General features: G+C 39.1%; 1 protein-coding gene across 6 annotated transcripts in view; it reads right to left on the bottom strand.

Moving 5' to 3' along the window:
• The window catches only part of pcnx1 (pecanex 1), a 244,729-nt gene that overhangs the window by 63,879 nt on the left and 159,028 nt on the right, over nt 1–21,822 (bottom strand). For all 6 annotated transcript variants that reach the window (XM_059954533.1, XM_059954503.1, XM_059954493.1 and 3 more), the window contains 4 exons: nt 16,783–16,954; nt 9,826–9,936; nt 9,460–9,551; nt 2,100–2,209 (listed from right to left, as the gene is read on the bottom strand). In XM_059954533.1, the coding sequence (XP_059810516.1) occupies nt 2,100–2,209; nt 9,460–9,551; nt 9,826–9,936; nt 16,783–16,954 (485 nt within the window). The remainder of the gene's footprint in view (nt 1–2,099; nt 2,210–9,459; nt 9,552–9,825; nt 9,937–16,782; nt 16,955–21,822) is intronic.

Below are 21,822 nucleotides of genomic sequence, written 5' to 3' on the forward strand. Positions count from 1 at the left end.
CCGTCTGTAAAAAAGCTGAAGGTGAAAAGAGGATAGCTTCTACAACAGGATAATGATCCTAAACACACCTCAAAATCCACAATGGACCATCACAAGAGGCACAAGCTGAAGGTTTTCCCATGGCCCTCACAGTCCCCTGACCTAAACATCATTGAAAATCTGTGGATAGACCTCAAAAGGGCAATGCATGCAAGACGGCCAAGAATCTCACAGAACTAGAAGCCTTTTGCAAGGAAGAATGGGCAAAAATCCCCCAAACAAGAACTGGAAGATTCTTAGCTGGCTACAAAAAGCATTTAGCAGCTGTGATACTTGACAAAGGAGGTATTACTAAGTACTGACCATACAGGGTGCCCAAACTTTTGCTTTGGCCCCTTTTCTTTTTTGTTCTTTAAAAACTGTAAAAGATGGAAATAAAAAGTAATCTTGCTTAAAATATTAAAGAAATGTGTTGTCTATAACTTTATGCCTTTTGGAAATCAGGTCATCTTTTACCTGCTTAGCTATTCACAGTAACAGAAATTTTGACCGGGGTGCCCAAACTTTTGCATGTTACTGTAGAATAGTTATTGAATGTTGTGCATGTCTACCACCTTGGTAGACATTGGTTGTGAGAATATTCAACAGTATTAGTACATTCAGGTGCCCAATGATCATGTATTGAATTTAATGTGTATTTTACTTAATTCTCTGTAGTTTTACAGTAAAGAGATCTCATTAAAAACCTTGAAGAAAGCTTCTGTTTTGGGTGACTTTTGAGAAGTTGCTTAGCTCACTGCATTGCTGTGTACATTTACACAGTGAGGGCAGTAGTGCCCATTTAATTGTACTGTAAGTTTCATATTTCTAAAATGATATTTCTACTGAAATATCAACCTAAAGTAATTGCCTTTATAATTATATTCCTTGATTTACTACTTCAGTTTTCAAATTTTAGTTATAACACAACTGACTCTTTGGGATTTATGTTCTTCATTTCTCTACACTTATTAGTACATTGCAGAAAAATATTCACATTATAGCTCACTCAGCCTTATTCATTTACGATTTATTGTTTAGGGAATATTTTACAGGACATATCTCCTGTTTGTAAATTGAAGGAAAGCTGAACATCTAGGCTCAAGCATCAAACGGAAATAATGTCTTATAACTGTGTACCTGGCTTAGTTTGATCTGCTGCAATACTTCCGTATCCTCTCAATCATGTATACTGTACCTGTGAACTACATCAAACAAATTGACCAACAGAACTGGAGCATTAATTTAGAATTTAACTCAGTTTCAGGTTTAGGTGACACACTTGCCACAAGATATATTTTCATCTCATTTTCCAAGAAATAACCACAAATTTCAATGGAATAGATGGACAAAAATTCTTACTTATTGGCCACAAACTCCTCTAAGATCACTGACACACAATTTCTCTCTCCACAAATGCTGCCCAACCTGTTGAGCTATTCCAACATTTCTACTTTTGTTACACCTTAAATAGGACTTGAGTAAAACATGTCTATATCTAGCTAGAGATGAGAGACTGCAGATACAATATACTGGAGCAAAAAAACTAGTAGTTGTAGGAACTCAGCAGGTCAGACAGCATCTGTGCAGGCAGAGGGAAAGTGAATGTTTTGCATTGAGGACTTCTGATCGAGGTCCAACATTGACTTTTACTCTGCCTTCACTATGTGGCCTGAATCTCCGAGTTCCTCTGTGGTTTGGTTTTTACCCGGTTTGAGCTGTCATGTTTCAGTGCAAGTATCAAAGTTCAATCCTAAACACAGTGATTTAAGCATATAAATCTGCACTTGTCACTTCAGTGCACAACTGAGTTAGTCCACTTTAAAATGATAATTTTTTGGTGAAACATTTGATTGATTTTTCTAGATAGGGTGGGTGTGGTAAAAAAGATATTCCCAATCAGCATTTATTCCCCAACCATTATCACTAAAATAAATTATTTGGTCACTTATTTTATTTTATTTATGACAGCTGTGAGAACATTTCATTAGTTCCTCGGGGTTACATATAGCTTGAACTTTCTACAGCCGCTGTGTGAACTTATGACAAGAAAGATTACTTTTAGAAACAGAATCACTTACATCAATACACAGGGGTCACTGCTTTGTCTGCTTAAATGATAGGAAACAGCAACCAGCAGGCCACAAAAGACAGAGAAAAGAACGGGAATGTGTTGTGCATCCCAAGAATCCTGGAAGATAGCAACAAAAAAAAATGCAAGATATCAAATTTATGAATATGATATTTAATTGCAGATCATAATTTCAAATTAGGTTTAAGGTTATGTGATTTGATAAAACATAGTGGATGATTTAACAAAAATGGTAACTACCAAAAAGGTAGACTTGTTACCTTATGTTATGCATCAAAGCTAAGATTCAATGTAAAGTTAATAAACCATCGTCATTTAATCAGACCTGCTATAGTTCATAAAAACAGAAAGCAGTTACAACAAAAATGTCACAGAATATTTGTTGCTTGTGCATTTAATACTTTAAGAATTGAAGAATCTTGTTTATTTTTCCCTGAAGAAGAACCTGCTGAGAACAATATTTAGTTCGTTTTACACCAGTCTCAACCTTTCACTCTATTTTCAAATAAAGTAACTTTTTCTGATAAAATTTGTGTGGCTTCCTCAAAATAGATTCAAAGGTGGAAAGTCTGACTTGAGCATTGATTTTTTTAATACTTTGTTTATTAATAGTTCTGTTATAATATATTTTGAGCCTGTCTGTTGCCGCTCCTGTGATTGGACATTTTGAATTACAAATCTACAAGAAACTCTTGTTCTCTATCAACTGCCTTCTCTCAACTCAACATCATTCAGGATATTATTGCTACTTATTACTCTTGGTATGTGGAGTACTTTACACTGGTGCAAATGATCAAAAATAATCTACTTGCGTTCCTACATTTACAAACTTGATCTAATTAATTTGCAATCACTATCAATCTCCACAGATTTAAACATGCCAAAACTGAGCTGGCAGCAGCTACTTGCAAACAAGTCAACATGAGACAGTGGGAGGCATTCAAAAAGGAAATAGTGAGAGTTCAGGGCCATTATCTAAATCTAAGGCCAAATGTCCAAGGAACCTTGAATGTTAAAGGAGATTGCAAGAAAATAAATGGAGCTTAAAGTAGGCATGGAGAATAGTAAACAGTATGGTTCTAGAACAAAGTTAGAAATGAGGAGGTATTACATTTCTTAATGGACTTAAAGATGGGTAAGTCCTTGGGCTTGATGAGATCAAAATTAAAAGGAGGTTCATTATAACTGACATACTTTATGTCATGAATTCTGTGGATGGGCAAGTAAGGAAGTGAGGTGAGAAAGGGAAATGGCGAGGGGGTAAGGGGGTGGACAGACTCACAGGTGTGAAGTGTTGCCTCACCTGGAAGGACTGTTTGGGGCCCGGAATGGTAGTGAAGGAGGAAGTGTAGTGGCAGGTATAGCACTTGTTCCACTTGCAAGGATAAATTTCAGGAGGGAGGTCATTGGGGAGGGATAAATGAACAAGGGAGTTGAGTGGGGAACAATCCCTGAGGAAAGCAGAAATTCGGCCGGGGGTGCGGAGGAGGGGGAAGAATGCTTGGTGGAGGGATCTCATTTCATTCAGATGGCAGAAATTACAGAGAATTATGTATTGGTGTGGTGGAAGGTGAGGACCAGAGGAACCCTATCCCTAGCAGGGTAGTGGGAGGGTGGGGTGAGGGCAGACATGCACGAAATAGAAGGGATGTGGTAAGGGCAGCGTTGATGAGAGGAAGGGAAGCCTCTTTCTTTGAAGGAGGAGGATGACATCTTAAACCTTGTGGATTTTAGTAAGTGGAAGTCGAGGGAAGTCTTCATTGATGGATCAGCAGTGGAAAGTCCAACCCAGACAATTACCACCCTATCAGCCTACTCTCAATCTTCAGCAAAGTAATGGAAAGGGTCATCAACAGTGCTAGTATGCAGCACCTACTCAGCAATAACCTGGTTACAGATGCCCATTTTGGGTTCCATCAAGGCCACTCAGCTCCTGACCTTATCACCTTCTTGGTCCAAACATGGAGCAATGAGCTAAATACCAGAAGTGAGGTGAGAGTGATGGTCCTCGACATCAGGGCAGCATTTGACTAAATATGACATCAAATTGCCCTAGCTAAAATGGAGTTAATGGGAATTAGGGGGAAAACCCTCCACTGGCACAAAGAAAGATGGTTGTGGTGGTTGGGGGTCAATCATCTCATCCTCAGGATATCACCGCAGGAGTTCCTCAGGGAAGTATCCTAGGACCAACCATCTTCAGCTGCTTCATCAATGACCTTCCTTCTGTCATAAGGTGGGGATATTTGCGGATGACTGCACAATGTTCTGCACCATTTGTGATTCCTCAGATAGTGAAGCAGTTAATACCCAAATGCAGCAGGGCCTGTACAATATCCAGGCTTGAGCTGTCAAGTGGCAAGTAACATTCCAGCCATGCAAGTGCCAGGCAATGAGTATCTCCAACAACAGGGGATCTAAACATTGTCCTTTGACATTCAGTGGCATCACCATCGCTGAATCCCCTACTATATACATCCTGAGGGTTACTATTGACAGGAATCTGAAATGGTCTAGCCACATAAACATTGTGGCTACCAGAGCAGGCCAAAGGTTAGGAATCCTGAAGCATGTAACTCATCTCATGACTCTCCAAAGCCTGTCCACCATCTACAAGGCTCAGGTCAAGAGCGTAATGGAATACTCGCCACTCACCTGGATGAGTGCAGCTCCATCAAAACCACCCAGTACAAGGCAGCTCACTTGACTGGTACTCTTTCCACAAGCATCCAACCCCTCCATCATCAACAAACAATGTGTACTATCTACAAGATGCACTGCAACAACACACCAAAGATCCTAAGGCAGCACCTTCCAGACCCACGACCACTACCACGTAGAAGGACGAGAACACCACCACTTGGAAATCCCTCTCCAAGTCATTCACTATCTTGACTTGGAAACATATTTCCATTCCTTTGTTGTTGCTGGGTCAAGATTATGGAATTCCCTCCCTAACAGCACTGTGGGTATACCTACACCTCAGGGACTGCAGCAGTTCAAGATGGCAGCTCATCACCACCTTCTCAAGGGCAACTAGGGATGTGCAATAAATGCTGGCTTAGCTGGCCCACATCCTGTAAATGAATAAACAGGGAATACCTTCTTCTCATTGCTATCATTAAGGTGGTAAAGAGCCTGAAGCTTCTTCCCCTCAGCCATCAAATTTCTGAATGGACAATGAACTCATGCACACGACCTCACTTTTGTTTGCTCTCTTTTTCCACTAAATTTATATTTTAAAATATACTTCTTATTGTGATATATAAGTTTTTAAAATATTATGTATTGCAATGTACTGCTGCTGCAAAACAACAAATTTCATGACATATGGCAGTTATATTAAACCTGATTCTGATTCGGGAATGCTGGGGGTGAGCCGTGTCTCTGAAGCAGAATATACAGTTCCTCACGTTCCTGTGATACTGCGGTCTTGCACTCAGATTTTCAATTTTATGTTCCAGAACTGTTCATCAGCCAGGAGGATGGCAAGGCACTGAGACCTCAGAGCCCTGTGTTTCAATAGTCCCTGCAGCCCAGCCTGGCAGCTGTGCTTTCTTAAAGGGAAAATGCACTACTTGCTATACAGGAGGTAAAGAAAGCAGATTGCTGTGGCTCTAACACAATTCTTCAAATCTTCTTGTACCTCTGGTATGGCTAGAGGTGATTATAGGACTGTGAATATGAAACCTTCTATTTGAGGGCACCCACTTAATTACAAGCAAGCATATCACACATCAGTGCAAGTGAAATTACTGTGGAAAAAGATCTGAGACAAAATATTAATGTAGATTTGGAGAGTCATGAATTAATCAAGGATAGTAGGGAAGACTCTATCAAGGGAAGATCCTGCATGACTAATTGATTACATTTTTCCAGAGGTAGGTAAGTATGTTATTGAAGACATTGTGGTTTATAGGTTTGATATTTGTCTTTATTAGCCAAGTCATAGGACACAAGAGTAGGGATGTTATCAACAACAAAAGACATTAGTTAGGGCAAAGGTGAAGTACCATGTGTGATTCTGGAAGCAATATTATAGGAAGAATATAAATGCACCACAAAGAGTGCAGAGGAGATTTATCATGGAAGTGCCAAGGATAAATCATTTCAGCTAACAGGAGAAACTGGATAGGCTTCGTTTATTTTCCTTGGAGCAAAGGATGCTGACAGAAGACCTGATTAAAGTATACAAAGTTAGGAAAGGTATTGTTATGGAAAATGGTTAGAAGCTTTTCCCGTTAGCAGATGTGGGAGCATAGGTTTAAGTCAAGGGGTAGAAATTTGAGGAGGATTTTTTTTCTCACTGTGAAGAAAGCTGAAAGCTGGAATGCTGTACTCAAGTAGTATAAGCATGTATTCTTACAACATTTATATAGTATTTAGAAGAGCAGAGAAGGCGAAGCTCAAATGCTGGGAAATAAGATTAGTACAGTTAAATACTTGATGGCCATCATGGACACAATCAGCCAAAGATCCTGCTTTCAGGCTGCATACTCTGACCCTATAACCCTCCTCCTACTATTCTGGCATCAGCAATTAAAAAAAAATAGAGATCCAGCACAGTAACACTCTCTTTTCAGCCCAATGAGTCCACGACGCCAAATTACATCCATGTGACTAATTAATCCAAGTCTTTGGAATGTGGGAGGAAACCCCTGTGGTCATGGAGAGAACACACAAACTCCTTACAGACAGCAGCCAAAATGAACTCAGGTTATTGATGCTGTAATAGTGTTACACTAACCACTACACTACTGTGCCACCCTGATTTCCAGTTTGAATGCAGCTGCTGAAACTAAATTACTGTTGAGAATTAAAAGAGCTCACAGGCCTTTAAATATATCTCCTAACAAGAACATTGATACCTCATCCCATCAGACCATGTTCTTAACTCCCACATTTCTCGACCATATTCCATCACTAAAAATTAATGAATATCATCTTAACATTTATTCCTCATAATTTAAAATATTATCAGTTTATTCCCTCCCCACAAATGGAAAAATAATTTGTGCATTTACTTTATTGAGAGAAGGCACCACCTTCATTAGTCAGTCTCAATGGAATGTGGATGACAAAGAAATTAAATCTGTTATTACATTTCCAATGGAATGTGGATGACAAAGAAATTAAATCTGTTATTACATTTTCGTTCAAAATTATAATTAGATTTATTATGCTCAATTGTGGTGCAGATATATTTTCAGTTTTTCTTTGATTTTGCATGGCATCATACTGACACATCAGTGAAAGAATTATCTAGCAAAGTAAGAGCGCAATAAAGTAGGGGACCAGGGACTATGGTAGCATAGTGGTTAGTATGACATTATTACAGCTCTGTGCGTTGGAGTTTGGAGTTCAATTCTGATGTCATCTGTAATGAGTCTGTATGTCCTCCCTGTGGAATGATGGGTTTTCTCTGGGTGCTCCGGTTTCCTCCCACAGCCCAAAGACACACCAAGGAGGTTAATTAGTTATTGTAAATTGTCCTGGGATTAGTTTAGGGTTAAAATCATGGTTGACAGGTCTGGAGTTGCATGGCTCAAGGGGTAGGAAGGGCCTCTGTATCAGCAAATTAATTAATTAATTAATTTAAACTATAAGATTTTCAAAGTTTAAGTATTGTTAAAAAGTTACACACCATTGACTTCTATTTTTGTTAATGTATCCTGAAGTAGCTTTAAAAACTAAAAACACTTTCATCAATTAAAAGCACAAAAGTTAAAGTACAGAACCAGGAGAAAATATCCCCTTGTGTACATCTGTCAGGTTTAGTTTGACAGACAAGTTGAAAGTTGTCTGGATTCCCACATTTTCTCATTTACTTCTGGCTCATTACTTGTGAAGTTTCCTTGGAAAGATAAATCCCAGGAATGTCATTGCTATAAAGGTTTGTACAACATTAAGACCACAGTTGAGAGCTCCAAATAATAAACACAATCTGTATTCCTTCTTAAAATGATTTAAAATATTTTTTTTAAATCAGTAGATGTTGGGAAGACAACATTTATTTCTGATCCATACGCACCCTTGATAAAGTGAGGGCAAGCTGGTTTTTTTAACCACTGCATTATACCTAGTGATTGCTTGTATTGTGTTGGTCAGTAAAAAAAAAGTTTTATATCTAGGATGTGCAATTTAGTTTTTGTTGTTTTATATGGCATTCATACTTCTAATTGAAGTGCAGCCCAAGAGGGGCGGGACACAAGCCTGTCCGTTCGGGAACTGAGGTTAGATTGATCTTCATATATTATCTTGTTTGTAGCCGTTCCAACATGGGTGGTCCTGAGATGGCATCACCTGATGGAGTCCTTGAAGCATACAAGCCTCCAGATGACGTCAAGTGTCGATCCAGATCGTGGAGGTGCAATTCGGTAATTTTGCCCAACATTACCATGTATTTTGTAAAAGATGAAATGCAGCCATAGTGAATTTGTGGTAAAGTAACCCTGGGATTGTTTTTTGAGACAGTTTGCAGACTGCTTTGCTTTGGATGGTGTCAAGCTTCGTCAGTATTTCTAGAGTTGCATATACAGCTAAATACAGATGATTACATCATACCCTACTCAGGTCACCCAAATAATGGAAAAGCTTCACAATCAGGATATGAGTCGCTTACAGTAGGATGTTCCCCAGCTCTCATCTGTACTTGTAGCTGTAGTAATCATGCAGCTAATCCAGTCAGGTTTCCTATGAAGATCCCCAGAATGTTGATTGCAAAACAATAGCAACAATCCTGAAAGTCATTTCTTGGAGTAAGTGGCATCAGAAATGGTCATTGGTGGGTACATTTGTGGCACAAATTTATTGGTGTTTATCAGTACTTGCTGAATGTTATCTGTCTGAATGCTCCTGTTTTAAGCAGGTAGGAAATGTTTCATTTTCTGAAGAGTTATATTTGGAATTGCAAATTGTGTAATCATTAGTGAACAATTCTGTTCCTCATTTTGTAACGGCAGATCACTGATGCACTTAGCTAAAAATGGTTGGCTCCATAACACCATATTAAGGAATTGCTAAAGTGGTATTCTAGAGCTTGAATAATTGCCCTCCAACAATCACCGCCATCTTTGTGCAAAGGACAACTCGAACAGATGTATCAAGACAACTTTCTGAATGTAATGCTTGACTCATTGATCACACGGTCTCAGTCAAATCAACATTCATGATAAACATCCTACACATTTAGCAAAAATGAAACTCTTATTTTAGAAATAAAATGGTGTATCTGCTTTAAAAATGCTCCAGATAACCCTGAAGTTGAATTTCCAATTCATAAGGACAGTTGCTGATGTGAGCAATGACCTTCAACACCTTCAAAAAAGAGATTAATAAAAAGTACCTACCCTCAGCGCACCATAACACAGTCCATATAGCAAAGCTATGGCCACGACACTACGAATGAAACTGAAGAGTGATGCAAGAAGATTTGTGGTAGCTGAAAAAATATAAACACAAGAGACAATGATATATTTCCTAAAAAGTACATCTAAATGTTACATTGGCTATCTTTGATCAAACTCATTAGAACTTGTAAGTAAATACAAAATATTTAGGATCAAATACAATGAATGATGTTGTATTCAAAGGTGATGCATAACCATATAATTGCAATGCTTTTTGAAATCATCAGACAAATGAAAATGGAAATTACATCTGCAAATGTTCAATAATTTGTTCTGAAGATGTTTTACAAGTATCAGAATACTTACCATTTCCACCAAACACATGAATATCGAATTGTTCACAAAGATACATCACAAATGTATTTACTTGTGGAAGCAAGCCAATGAAGAATATCACTGGAAAACATAGAGTAAAAGCTACAAAGAGAAAAGAAAATGTCAATAAGACATGAACATAACTAAAATTCACTGTAGATATTCAAAAACAGGTAAGAGAATGCTAAGTGTTTCACATACCAGCAATAGAGACAAGAGGGAAACAAACATCTCACTATTCTTTGCAGCTGAAGTTAACCAGTGTAGGTACACTTCCTGCACTTTAGTCTAAAAAGTGGACATAGGTTCTTTCCTGGCACAAAGCTATCAGATATCAGGGGTGTCACTAGATATATTGTACAATTATTGTAACAGAAATTTAATTTCCCCATCTTGAATCTATTACTGTTCTTCTTAGGGGCTACTCCTCTCACTTCTCCCTTTTGTTCCACCATTGTTTCAATAAAATGTTTTTCTAATTCATTTTTCAAAAAATAAATCAGTCTTTGATTCAATAATAGTTAGCTAATGAAAAATCATCTTTTAACCAGATACTATAGAAGGAATTTATTTTTTAGCCTTGTCTTTGTTTCACTTGCATAATCATCCTGCAGTCTCATGTTTTCTCCTCACTATACTTAAATTAAACTACAAGTTACAATTCTTCATAAAAGTGAATATTTCTAAAAGGTCACTCTTAAGTTCCTTTTCTTGTTTAAAATACTTAACCAAGTCTTTCTTCGTACTTTAATTCCTCAAACTGAAGGTCTGAAGATCACCTAGATGTATGATTCTAGAGTTCACTTTTTTAGTATAGCCATCTTCCCATCATGGAGTCCCTGGCCAGAAATCTGGATTCATACATCTGAGTGATCTTCAAATGGTCAGTTTAAGCTATTACAAAGAAAGAAAGACTTGGTTAAGTAGTTTATTTTAATTGAAGGAAAGGAATTATGAGTGACATTTTAGAATTGCACTTTCATTTGTTTATTACCATTATCCCCAAATGGAAATAATTCAAAAGATGTGTGGCTTGGGTGGTTGACGGTTGGGTTTATTTACTTGCACATGTTTTGTCACCATAAGAGGAGATGATCAGAGAACAACTCAACCCAACCATTATCCCTAATGTTTGTAGATAGAAAATAAAATATTGAACACATTATTATACTACTTTTAACAATCTGGCTATCTCTCTTCTAATCTATTCATCTAAAAAAATTATCCTGCGAGAAAATCCCTCATTTTCTTTCAGATTTTAAATATTGAATTACTTCCACAACCCATTTCTTCATACTGCTATTTACCAATGTCCCCTTGTAGATTTGCCATAATTCATGGTTATTTAACTATATCCCCTTCTCTCCAATTCTCTTGTCACACTAATTTGGTACCAACAGTAATTTCAACTATGTAAATTCTTAAAATACATAGTATTCTCTTTTAATGAATATGATTCTGATAACATAATGGGCTTGGAGGAATTAGACCATAAGACATAGAAGCAGATTTAAGCCATTCAACCCAATGAGTCTGCTCCGCCATTCCATCAAGGTTGACCCTCAATCCCATACATTTGGATGATATTTGACTACAATATTGTTAAGGAACCAAAATTCTTTTAAAACTTGCTGTCTGCATTAAATCATGCTTTTCAAATGATGGTTGTCTTTTAACATGTGCTAAAAAAAAAAGATCAATTAACAATTCCAATGATCAGATCCAATAATATGAGATGCCGTAAGACTAGCATTTTGTGCTTTCTGCACAGGGTTCAGTTCACTAATTTACAGAAAACCTACTTAATAATGTCAATAAACCTCCATGGTTTACATACAATTTAAAACTTCTTTAACAAGATAGTTAAGGAATGTTACAATACTGGATTAACTCACTATGCTTTTGTTCAAAGTACTTACATTTCCTATTCCTGTAATGGTGACTAAGAACCGTGGCTACAAAGCGAGAACCTCAGTCTATATTGTTCCTGTAAACCAGTAGGTTTCTCATTAGAATACACAGGGAATTATGCTGTAGCTAAACCAATGATCCTATTTATGCTAACATCTAGTAACTACTGAATTCTATGCTAGCAAAAATATCAAAGGACCAAGTTGGCAATACACATCTATCTTCTGCAATTTTCAAGAAAATTTTATCATTTATCCATTTTTCAATTTGAGAACAGTGTGCACATGTAGCAATTTCACCGATATTACTTACTTCATTGTCAGCACTTTTACACTACCTATATCTATTCTTACAGTATGTCCATCTCTCTTCTTTTATATTTGGCAATCACATTGGGTCCCACTGTTTAAAACCTAAACTGAGCTGCTTAAGATGATACTTCCTGAAGTGCATTACAAATAATTTTATATTAAATTGCAGAATAGGTGTGAGAGGTCAAGAACATTGATAGTTGAGCACAAATGCTCAATTTATACATTTACTTTATCGAGAGAAGGTACCACTATCTTCATTAGTCAATTTCAATTGAACATTGATGACAAAAAAAGAAAATCTGTTATTTTCTGCCCTTTCTCACTTAAAACCATCGTATGAACATTTTATCGACAATAGACAATAGGTGCAGAAGTAGACCATTTGGCCCTTTGAGCCTGCACTGCCATTCTGAGATCATGGCTGATCATCAACTATCAATACCCGGTTCCTGCCTTGTCCCCATATCCCTTGATTCCCCTATCCTTCATTCAGATAATAATCTGCCTTCCTGTTCTTACTCTCAAAGTGGATAACCTCACACTTATTCACATTAAACATCATCTGCCAAGTATCTGCCCACTCACCCAGCCTATCCAAGTCACCCTGAATTCTCCTAACATCCTCATCACATGTCACACTACCACCCAGCTTAGTATCATCAGCAAACTTGCTGATGTTATCCTCAATGCCTTCATCCAAATCATTGATGTAAATCGTAAACAGCTGTGGTCCCAATACTGAGCCCTGTGGCACCCCACTAGTCACCACCTGCCATTCCGAGAAACACCCATTCACCACTACCCTTTGCTTTCTATCTGCCAACCAGTTTTCTGTCCATGTCAATGTCGTCCCCCCGATGCCCTGAGCTTTGATTTTACCCACCAATCTCCTATGTGGGACCTTATCAAATGCCTTCTGAAAATCGAGATACACTATATCCACTGGATCTCCCTTGTCCAACTTCCTGGTTACATCCTTGAAAAACTCCAATAGGTTAGTCAAACATGATTTGCCCTTGGTAAATCCATGCTGGCTCGGCCCAATCCTATCACTGCTATCTAGATATGCCACTATTTCATCTTTAATAATGGACTCTAGCATCTTCCCCACTACTTATGTTAGGCAGACAGGACAATAGTTCTCTGTTTTCTGCCTCCCTCCTTTCTTAAAAAGTGGGATAACATTAGCCATTCTCCAATCCTCAGGAACTGATCCAGAATCTAAGGAACATTGGAAAATGATTACCAATGCATCTACAATTTCCAGAGCCACCTCCTTTAGTACCCTAGGATACAGACCATCTGGGGATTTGTTGGCCTTCAGTCCCATCAGTCTACTCATCACCGTTTCCTTCCTAATGTCAATCTGTTTCATTTTGTCTGTTACCCTACGTCCTTGGCCCATCCATACATCTGAGAGATTGCTTGTCTCTTCCCTAGTGAAGACAGATCTAAAGTACTTATTAAATTCTTCTGCCATTTCTCTGTTTCCCATAACAATTTCACCCAATTCATTCTTCAAGGGCCCAACATTGTTTTTAACTATCTTCTTTCTCTTCACATACCTAAAAAAGTTTTTGCTATCCTCCTTTATATTCCTGGCTAGCTTGCGTTCATACCTCATTTTTTCTCCCCGTATTGCCTTTTTAGTTAAGTTCCGTTGTTCCTTAAAAATTTCCCAATCATCTGTCCTCCCACTCACCTCTGTCATGCTTCCTTTTTTTTAAGGCTATGCAATCTCTGACTTTCTTTGTCAACCACTGTGGCCCCTTTCCCCCCTTTGAATCTTTCCTTCTCCGGGGGATGAACTGATTTTGCACCTTGTGCATTATTCCCAAGAATACCTGCCATTGCTGTTCCACTGTCTTTTCTGCTAGGATATCTATCCAGTTAACTTTGGCCAGCTCCTCCCTCATGGCTCCATAGCCTCCTTTGTTCAACTGCAACACTGACAAACTTATCATATTATGTTCACTACTTCCTAATGGCTCCTTTACTTCAAGATCGCTTATCAAATCCTGTTCATTACACAACACTAAATCCAGAATAGCCCTGTCCCTGGTCAGCTCTCGTACATGCTGTTCCAAGAATGCATCCCGTAGGCACTCTACAAACTCCCTATCCTGGGGTCCAGCACCAACCTGATTCTCCCAGTTCACCTGCATGTTGAAATCCCCCATAACTACTGTGACATTACCTTTGACACATGCCAATGTTAACTCCCTATTCAACTTGCACCCAATATCCATGCTACTGTTTGGTGGCCTGTAGACAACACCCATTAGGGTCTTTTTGCCCTTACTGTTCCTCAGTTCTATCCACACTGACTCTACTTCTCCTGATCCTATGTCCCCCCCCCTCCCTTGCAAAGGACTAAATCTCATTCCTCACCAACAGGGCCACCCCAACCCCTCTGCCCACATTTCTGTCCCTACGATAGCACATATACCCTTGTACATTCATTTCCCAGGTCTGATCTCCCTGCAGACATGTCTCCGTTATCCCAACAACATCATAGCTACCCATTTGCACCTGAGCTTCAAGCTCATCCACCTTTATTTCTGACACTTTGTGCATTCAGATATAGAATTTTTAGCCCATTTCTCCTCTCTCTGTTTAAATTGCTGCCTATTGTGCTTAACCCAGCTCCCCGAACTCCCATCGGGCTATACGCCCCTTGAATTTTGTTGTCCTTCCTAAATTTACTTACTCTTTCTGCACATTTAACTCCATGTTCTGTCAGACCATCCCTCCTTATCATATGTGTCCTCACCTTTCTCTACTACACACTTAATATTCCGGAACTGTGTAGTCCCCACCTGTCCTTTATTCTTCATCTCGCTAACCTCTCTCGCATTCTGGATCCCTGCCCCCTGCAAATTTAGTTTAAACCCCCCCGAGAAGCACTAGCAAACTTTCCTGTAAGAATGTTAGTACTGCTCCAGTTCAGGTGTAAACCGTCCCGTCGGAACAGATCCCACCTTCCCTAGAACAAAGCCCAATGATCTAAAAACCTGAAGCCCTCTCTCCTGCACCATCCTCTCAACCACGTATTAATCTGTATAATCCTTCTGTTCCTTGCCTCACTCACACGCGGCACAGGTAGCAATCCTGAGATTGTTACCCTGGAGGTTCTGCCCTTCAGCTTCGCACCTAACTCCCTGAACTCACTACGCAGGACCCCCTCACTCATCCTACCCACATCGTTGGTCCCTACATGGACCACAACATCTGGGGTTCTTGCCCTCCCTCTCGAGAATAACCTGCACCCGATCTGAGAAATCTCGGACCCCGGCACCAGGGAGGCAACAAACCATCCGAGACTCCCGATCTTCCCCACAAAATCTCCTAACCACCCCCCTGACTATAGAATCCCCTATCACTACCGCTCTCTTCTCTTCCCTCCTCCTCCTCCTAGTCGAGGGTCCAACCTCTGTGCCCGAGACAGGACCACTGCAACTTGTTCCTGGTAGGTCATCCCCACCAACAGTATCCAGTATTTTGGTAAAACAAACAATCTAAAATGCACTTCCCAACATTGGTGCACAGGTGACCTCCATGTAACAGCAGCGTGGGTAAGAAAATTCACCCTTATGGAATTTATAAATGACTACACAAAACCTGAGATAGGGAACAACATTTGTTCTCAGTACTTATGTGGAAATAAGTAAAACAAACACAAAATACAAAAACAACAAAATTCCAACTATTTTTATTTTTAATCACTCAATACCATGGGAGAATAAGATTTAGATGTGCCATCAGCATGCAAATTAGGATGTCAGTCATCGATGAATCCCTCCCTTACCATGCCCTCTCCAGCCCAAAGGTGCAAGGGCATATGGGCAGAGTCTTAAGAGTGTAGGATTGCCATGCTCTTCATCTGCAAAGCATTTTCTCTGACACACTACAGCATGGGGAGCCATGTTAGCCAAAGACACAGGGTCTTTGAAGTAATTCTTTCATCCATGAGGTCACTGCACTCGAACCAATGATGCTTTCCCCCACACACATTTCTTCCTGAAATTCCATCCCTTTCCCTCATAATCCTAGCTTCCTGAACCCTTTCCAATTCCACAAGGCTTGCTTACTCATCAGTTAAATAATGCTAGTAAGGTCACTTTGTCATTGCTGATAAAATGGCTTAATATGAGAGAAAAACATCTTGTAAGAATGTATCCCCAATTATAACATGAGATCCTGCAGGTAAAGAGGGTTTTCATTACTGAAGTTTGGGATACACACTGTTTCCAGGAAAGCAACCCCAATGTAACATAGGGGTCACCACAATGCTTATAATTTTTTTAGCAGTAAAGTAAATCATTAAACTAGAACATTTTTATTTAACATATATGAGACCATCATCAACTGCTCAATGTCCAGATTAAACATATGTAATTGCTAAAATCAATATTTCCTTTGGGAACAATATAATGCTAGGTTTTGAAGTGAACGTCACTTAATGCAAGCTTTTAAAATATATATCAAGAAATCAATTACATTGTCAGAGGGAAACTTTTAAAGGGAATATTTCCACTAAATCATCACAATTTAAAACTGTTGAACATGATATCAATCAGTTTAATCTAGAATTTAAAAAAAACAATGCATATGTTATATTGAATTGGAAGAGCTAGTTTGTAGGTCTATCAAATAGATCTTTAAAAGATTAAAAGCCTTTTTCCCCCAGATCCTCATAAACTTCTTATCCACTACTCCTTACCCATGACAAGATCTCTGGCAGAAGCCAAGAGTAAAGGACTGGTAAAAGCCACTCCATACAACTTAAATCTTGTTCCTGATGTATGTTTATTCCCATAATCCAAAAGCCAGATCAGGCCACAGCATACACAGAAATAGACAGGCCTACTGTAGGCTATAATCCGATTATGACCCTGGAAGGGAAGAAAAAATTGAATAACTGTCACTTAGCTGTAAGTAGATGATATTTTGTATTACTGATCTGAAACTTAACACCAACAATAGAATATAGGGTAACACCAACAATAGAATATAGGGTAAAACCAAAAAGACATCAATGACATTACCTGGCTGGAATTATACTCTAACACAAACTAAATACACCAAAACTGAAAATGCATGCAACTTTCTGATGAAGAGTTAGTGTTACTGATGTACGGCCTTGCTTCAGTTCTGTCCTGCATCTCCTTCAGATGCTGCTTAAACTGCTGTGTACATGTAGCATATTTCCATTATACCATAGAGTGTATGAGGGCTTATAGATATGAGCAGAATCCTCATTGATGGCTACGAGGTGCTTAGTGTTGTAATTAAAGATTCATTCATATGTTACTAGGGCATTGTAATTATCGTTTTATATTCCATGTGATTCAAATTCAGCACTGTCAGAATATCATCTCAAAGACTTTTATGACTTGTTTCAAAGACAAGTCAGACCAGAACTCAGTTCCAGTGTTATAATACTTCCACGTTGATGCACTGCAGAAACTTCTGTACACTGTTAAAAGTGGCATTAATACTGCACTCCACCAAGTTAAAACAAATTAAAAAAACAAAAATACTAATTTTCAAAAACTATGAAGTGAGAACATTAAAAAAGCAACATACACAAAATGCTGGAGGAACTCAGAAGGCCAGACAGCATCCATGGAAAAGAGTAAACAGTCAATGTTTTGGGCTGGAAGAAAAGATGGAGTAAGAGTAAGAAATTGGGGGAGGGAAGGAAGAACCACAAGGTGATGAGTGAAACCAGGAAGAGAAGGAGGGGTGAGGTAAAGAGCTGGGGAAGTTGATTGGTGGAAGAGATACAGGGCAGGAAAAGGGGGAATCTTATAGGAGAGGACAGAAGGCCATGGAAGAATGAATAGGGGGTGAAGCACCAAAGGGAGGTGATCAGCAGGTAAGGAGATAAGGTGAGAGGGGGAAATGGCAATGGTGAGTGGTGAAAGAAAAGGAGTGTGGGGGGGGGGGGGCGTTCATTACCGGAAGTTTGAGTAATTGATGTTCATGCCATCAGGTTGGAGGCTACCCAGATGGAATACAAGATGTTGCTCCTCCAACCAGAGTATGGCCTCGTCGCAATAGTAGAGGATGCCATAGACTGACATGTCGGAATGGGAATGGTCTCCCAATCTGCGTTGGGTCTCCTTGATATACAGGAGGCCACACCAGGAGCATCAACAATAGATGACCTCCAACAGACTCATGAGTGTCATCTCACTTGGGAGGACTGTTTGGGGACCTGAATGGCAGTGAGGGAATAGGTGCAGGGGCAGGTGTAGCACTTGTTCTGCTTGCAAGAATAAGTATCAGGAAGGAGATCAGTGGGGATGGCCAAATGGACAAGAGATTTGTTTAGGGAGTGATCCCTGCAGAAAGCAGAAAGTGGCTTGAAGGGAAAGATATGCTTAGAGGTGGGATCCTGTAGAAGATAGCCAAAGTTACAGAGAATTATGTGTTGGATGTGGAGGCTGGTGGGGTGGTAGGAGAGGACAAAAGGAACCCTACCCCTGGTGGAGTGGCGGGAGGATCGGGTGGGTATTTTTTCCAGTCCTGATGAAGGGTCTCAGCCCAAAACATCGACTGCACTCTTTTTCATAGATACTGCCTGGCCTGCTGAGCTCCCCCAGCATTTTGTGTGCGTTGCTTGGATTTCCAGCATCTGCAGATCTTCTCTTGTTTGTGATTATAAAAGCTATAAAATCAAACTGTTTTAAGAGGCCAATTTAATTAAAAAATGATTTTTAAAAAATTAAATCTGAATTAATTTAAAAATACCATTTTAGTTATCATTAATATTGATCTTAATACAGCAACAGGAAGGCAGATGTTAAAAACTATCAGATTTCCAAGCTAATTTTAAAGTCCTAATTGGAACCATGGAGTACAACTACCCCCCTCCATAATTTTCAGGGGCCGCAAAATAATGTAGTATTTTTGACTGCTAAAATGTGGACATTTGTATGCTTGGAAAAAGTAACTAAAACACTAGAGTGAAAGAAAGACAGAAATAACTTCTTAAGAAGATCAAATCAATAAAATTTCTTTTTCAATATTGCAAAAACTGTGAATTTTAATCCCAACCTTTATTAGAGCAATTAATTGCTGTGTCCGACATTAATTCATGAAAGTATAGTTAAATTATGAACATTTATTGATATGAAAAAAACAAAGTTGCTGTGTGAAGAAATAAACTCCCAATTTTGGCATTATAGTTGATCATTCTAGATCTCTATTTTGATATCAATTTCAAGGATTAACCATATTATTAAGCCCAGAACAATTACCTAATTTTCCTGCACTTCACTTACATGTTAATTTGGGGCCAACCTGGCTATCAAAACCCAGAATGTGGTCTGTGTAGTTAGAGATTCTTTCTTGAATATTATCATAAGTTTTGAGTTTCTCAGATATGTCCCTCTTTTCCAAGATGTGAGAGATGAGGTTGTGGATTTATCTTGGAAGTACCTGTCTATAAGTATTAGATCTTTAGGCAGAGATACTGCTTGCCCCAAAGGTCTGTTGTTTTTAATTAACACATGGATCTAATTCTTATGGCATAGAAAGAGGCCCCTTTAGTTCCCTGTAACTCTAACTTACTCTCATCAGTACATTCTTAACTTTTTTTTGCCACTTACATACACCAAGAGAGAATTTACCAGTTAACCTACCTGCACATCTATGGGATATGGAAATAAACCTGAACTATCAGCATAAGCTCAAGCAGTCAGGAATGAATATGGAAACTGCCCATCACAACCTCCTTATTTGATTCCATACTCCACCTTCCTTTCCTTTCAGATTCAATCATCTGCAGCCCTTTTTCACTTCCACCTCTCACCTTGCCACCTACGTTGATATTTCTGTTCTTCCCTCTTCAGACTGGTTATCACTTCTTCTCACCTGGATCCACCAATCACTTGCTAGCTTTTGTTCCACTACTTCTTTTCACCTCTTTCCCTGTCAGCCTGAAAAGTTGACTGGCCATTTCCCTCCACAGCTATAGCCTGACCCACCAAGTTTTTCCAGCAGTCTATTTGCTTGATATTTCATCATCTCTGTCCCCAGGAAAAAATACATAGGAGACCGCACAACCTTTTAAACTTGTCAATATGGAGTGACAATGACTGTAGAGTGGTGAGTGCTCTGTGGGATAGAGTAAAGCACACAGTCTCAGCAGAGGAGGTCTTCAAAGTGTTTGGCTCCAACAGTTGGTGACAACCTCTCCAGCTTTGATAAGTTCTCACCCTTCTTGGCTGTGCATAGTCTCAACAATAAAGACGAATCCATGCATGTCCTGGGTATCAATGATCTTTCTGTTGATCTTCAGGAGTTACGTCACACTTTGAGGTGTGATGAAGATTTCCCATCAAGAGTACCTGTGATGCAGTTAATTAGATCCTGGATTTCATCCAATCCGTCTTGGAATAGATAGCATGGGTCTTTTCACAGGTGCTGATTTTGACAAACTTCTGGTTAACCCAGGCACTGTAGTTCTTGCTGGTGCAATCACCAGTTTATCAACAGGTCATAATGGGAGAACAGTTTTCATTACAGAATCTTTGAGACTTCAATTTTCCAGTGGTAATTCTTGGGCCAGAATGACAGGACTAACATAATGGATTATGTGACAATCAATCCCATCTATTAGCCATATATATTATGGCATGGCTGATGTAGAAATTCTTAAACTTTCATTCAGACAATGGCATATACCAATGACATAGCCAGTTTTGTGGTTATACTTCTTGTAAAACATGGCATTGCCTATGTCTAGCCTGTACTCCTGTAATTTGTCAGAAGGCAACATATTTGGAGCTTTCCCTTCTGCCTTCCTGCTTATTTATACCTTTCCGGAGATTTGCATTGTTTCCAACACTGGCATTGATATTACCCACAAAATTCAATTTGTCTCCCTCGAGAGGCTGAAGTTTTTTCATGGTCAGAGTACAAAATCCTCTTAGGCATCACCCACAGATGCCCGGAATGATGCATAAGCACTAATGACTATAGTGTTTTGCTTTAAAGGCAGCTAGAGGACTTCTTCCTTATGAAACAAGGGGAAAAGCCGGGCTGGATCACACCCTAGTTGATGCTCCCCTTCCAGATGTGTATCCACTGCCTTGTTCTTTGAGCTTATCATCTCCTGTCTATTATGTCCCCTTCTGCTGGTTAAAGTATTTGAGAAGTTTTCAATTTGCTGCTCAATGTTGCCTAATTTCAGAAAGTTTCAGATTGGTTGTTCAATGTTGTCTGAAGCTGCGTAAACACTCTGAAGTCATGTGATTGATTTCTGGAACATGTTGCCAGAGAAGGAAATGAAATCAAATATAATTACTTTTTAAGAGGAATTCAGACCTGCACTTAAATACAGAAGACATAGAAGGATGCAACCCTGATGGAGGCGAATGAAATTAGTGCAGGTGGGCAAGCAGGTCAGCTTAGACAAATTTGGTAATCCACACAACTCAAATTTAACACCAAAATCAGAATTTTTAAAAGCAACGTCCTAAGCATGCTACTTTATGGAAGTGAATGTTGGAAGATGACGAAAGACATCTGCAAGAAACCTGACACGTTCCAGACAAAATGTCTACGATGTATCAAGAAGATCCTCTGGCCTGAGAAAATCAGAAACCAAGACTTGCTTACATCTTGCAATATGGAATCAATCTCAGTTTGTGTGAAAATGAAGACGATGGAGATGGCTGGGCCATGTAATGAGAATGCCAAATGATCAACTAGCAAAAGTAGCACAAAGGTGGACCCCACTGGGAAAGCG

Source organism: Hypanus sabinus, chromosome 2 (assembly GCF_030144855.1).
Source record: "Hypanus sabinus isolate sHypSab1 chromosome 2, sHypSab1.hap1, whole genome shotgun sequence".
Taxonomy (NCBI): Eukaryota; Metazoa; Chordata; class Chondrichthyes; order Myliobatiformes; family Dasyatidae; genus Hypanus; species Hypanus sabinus.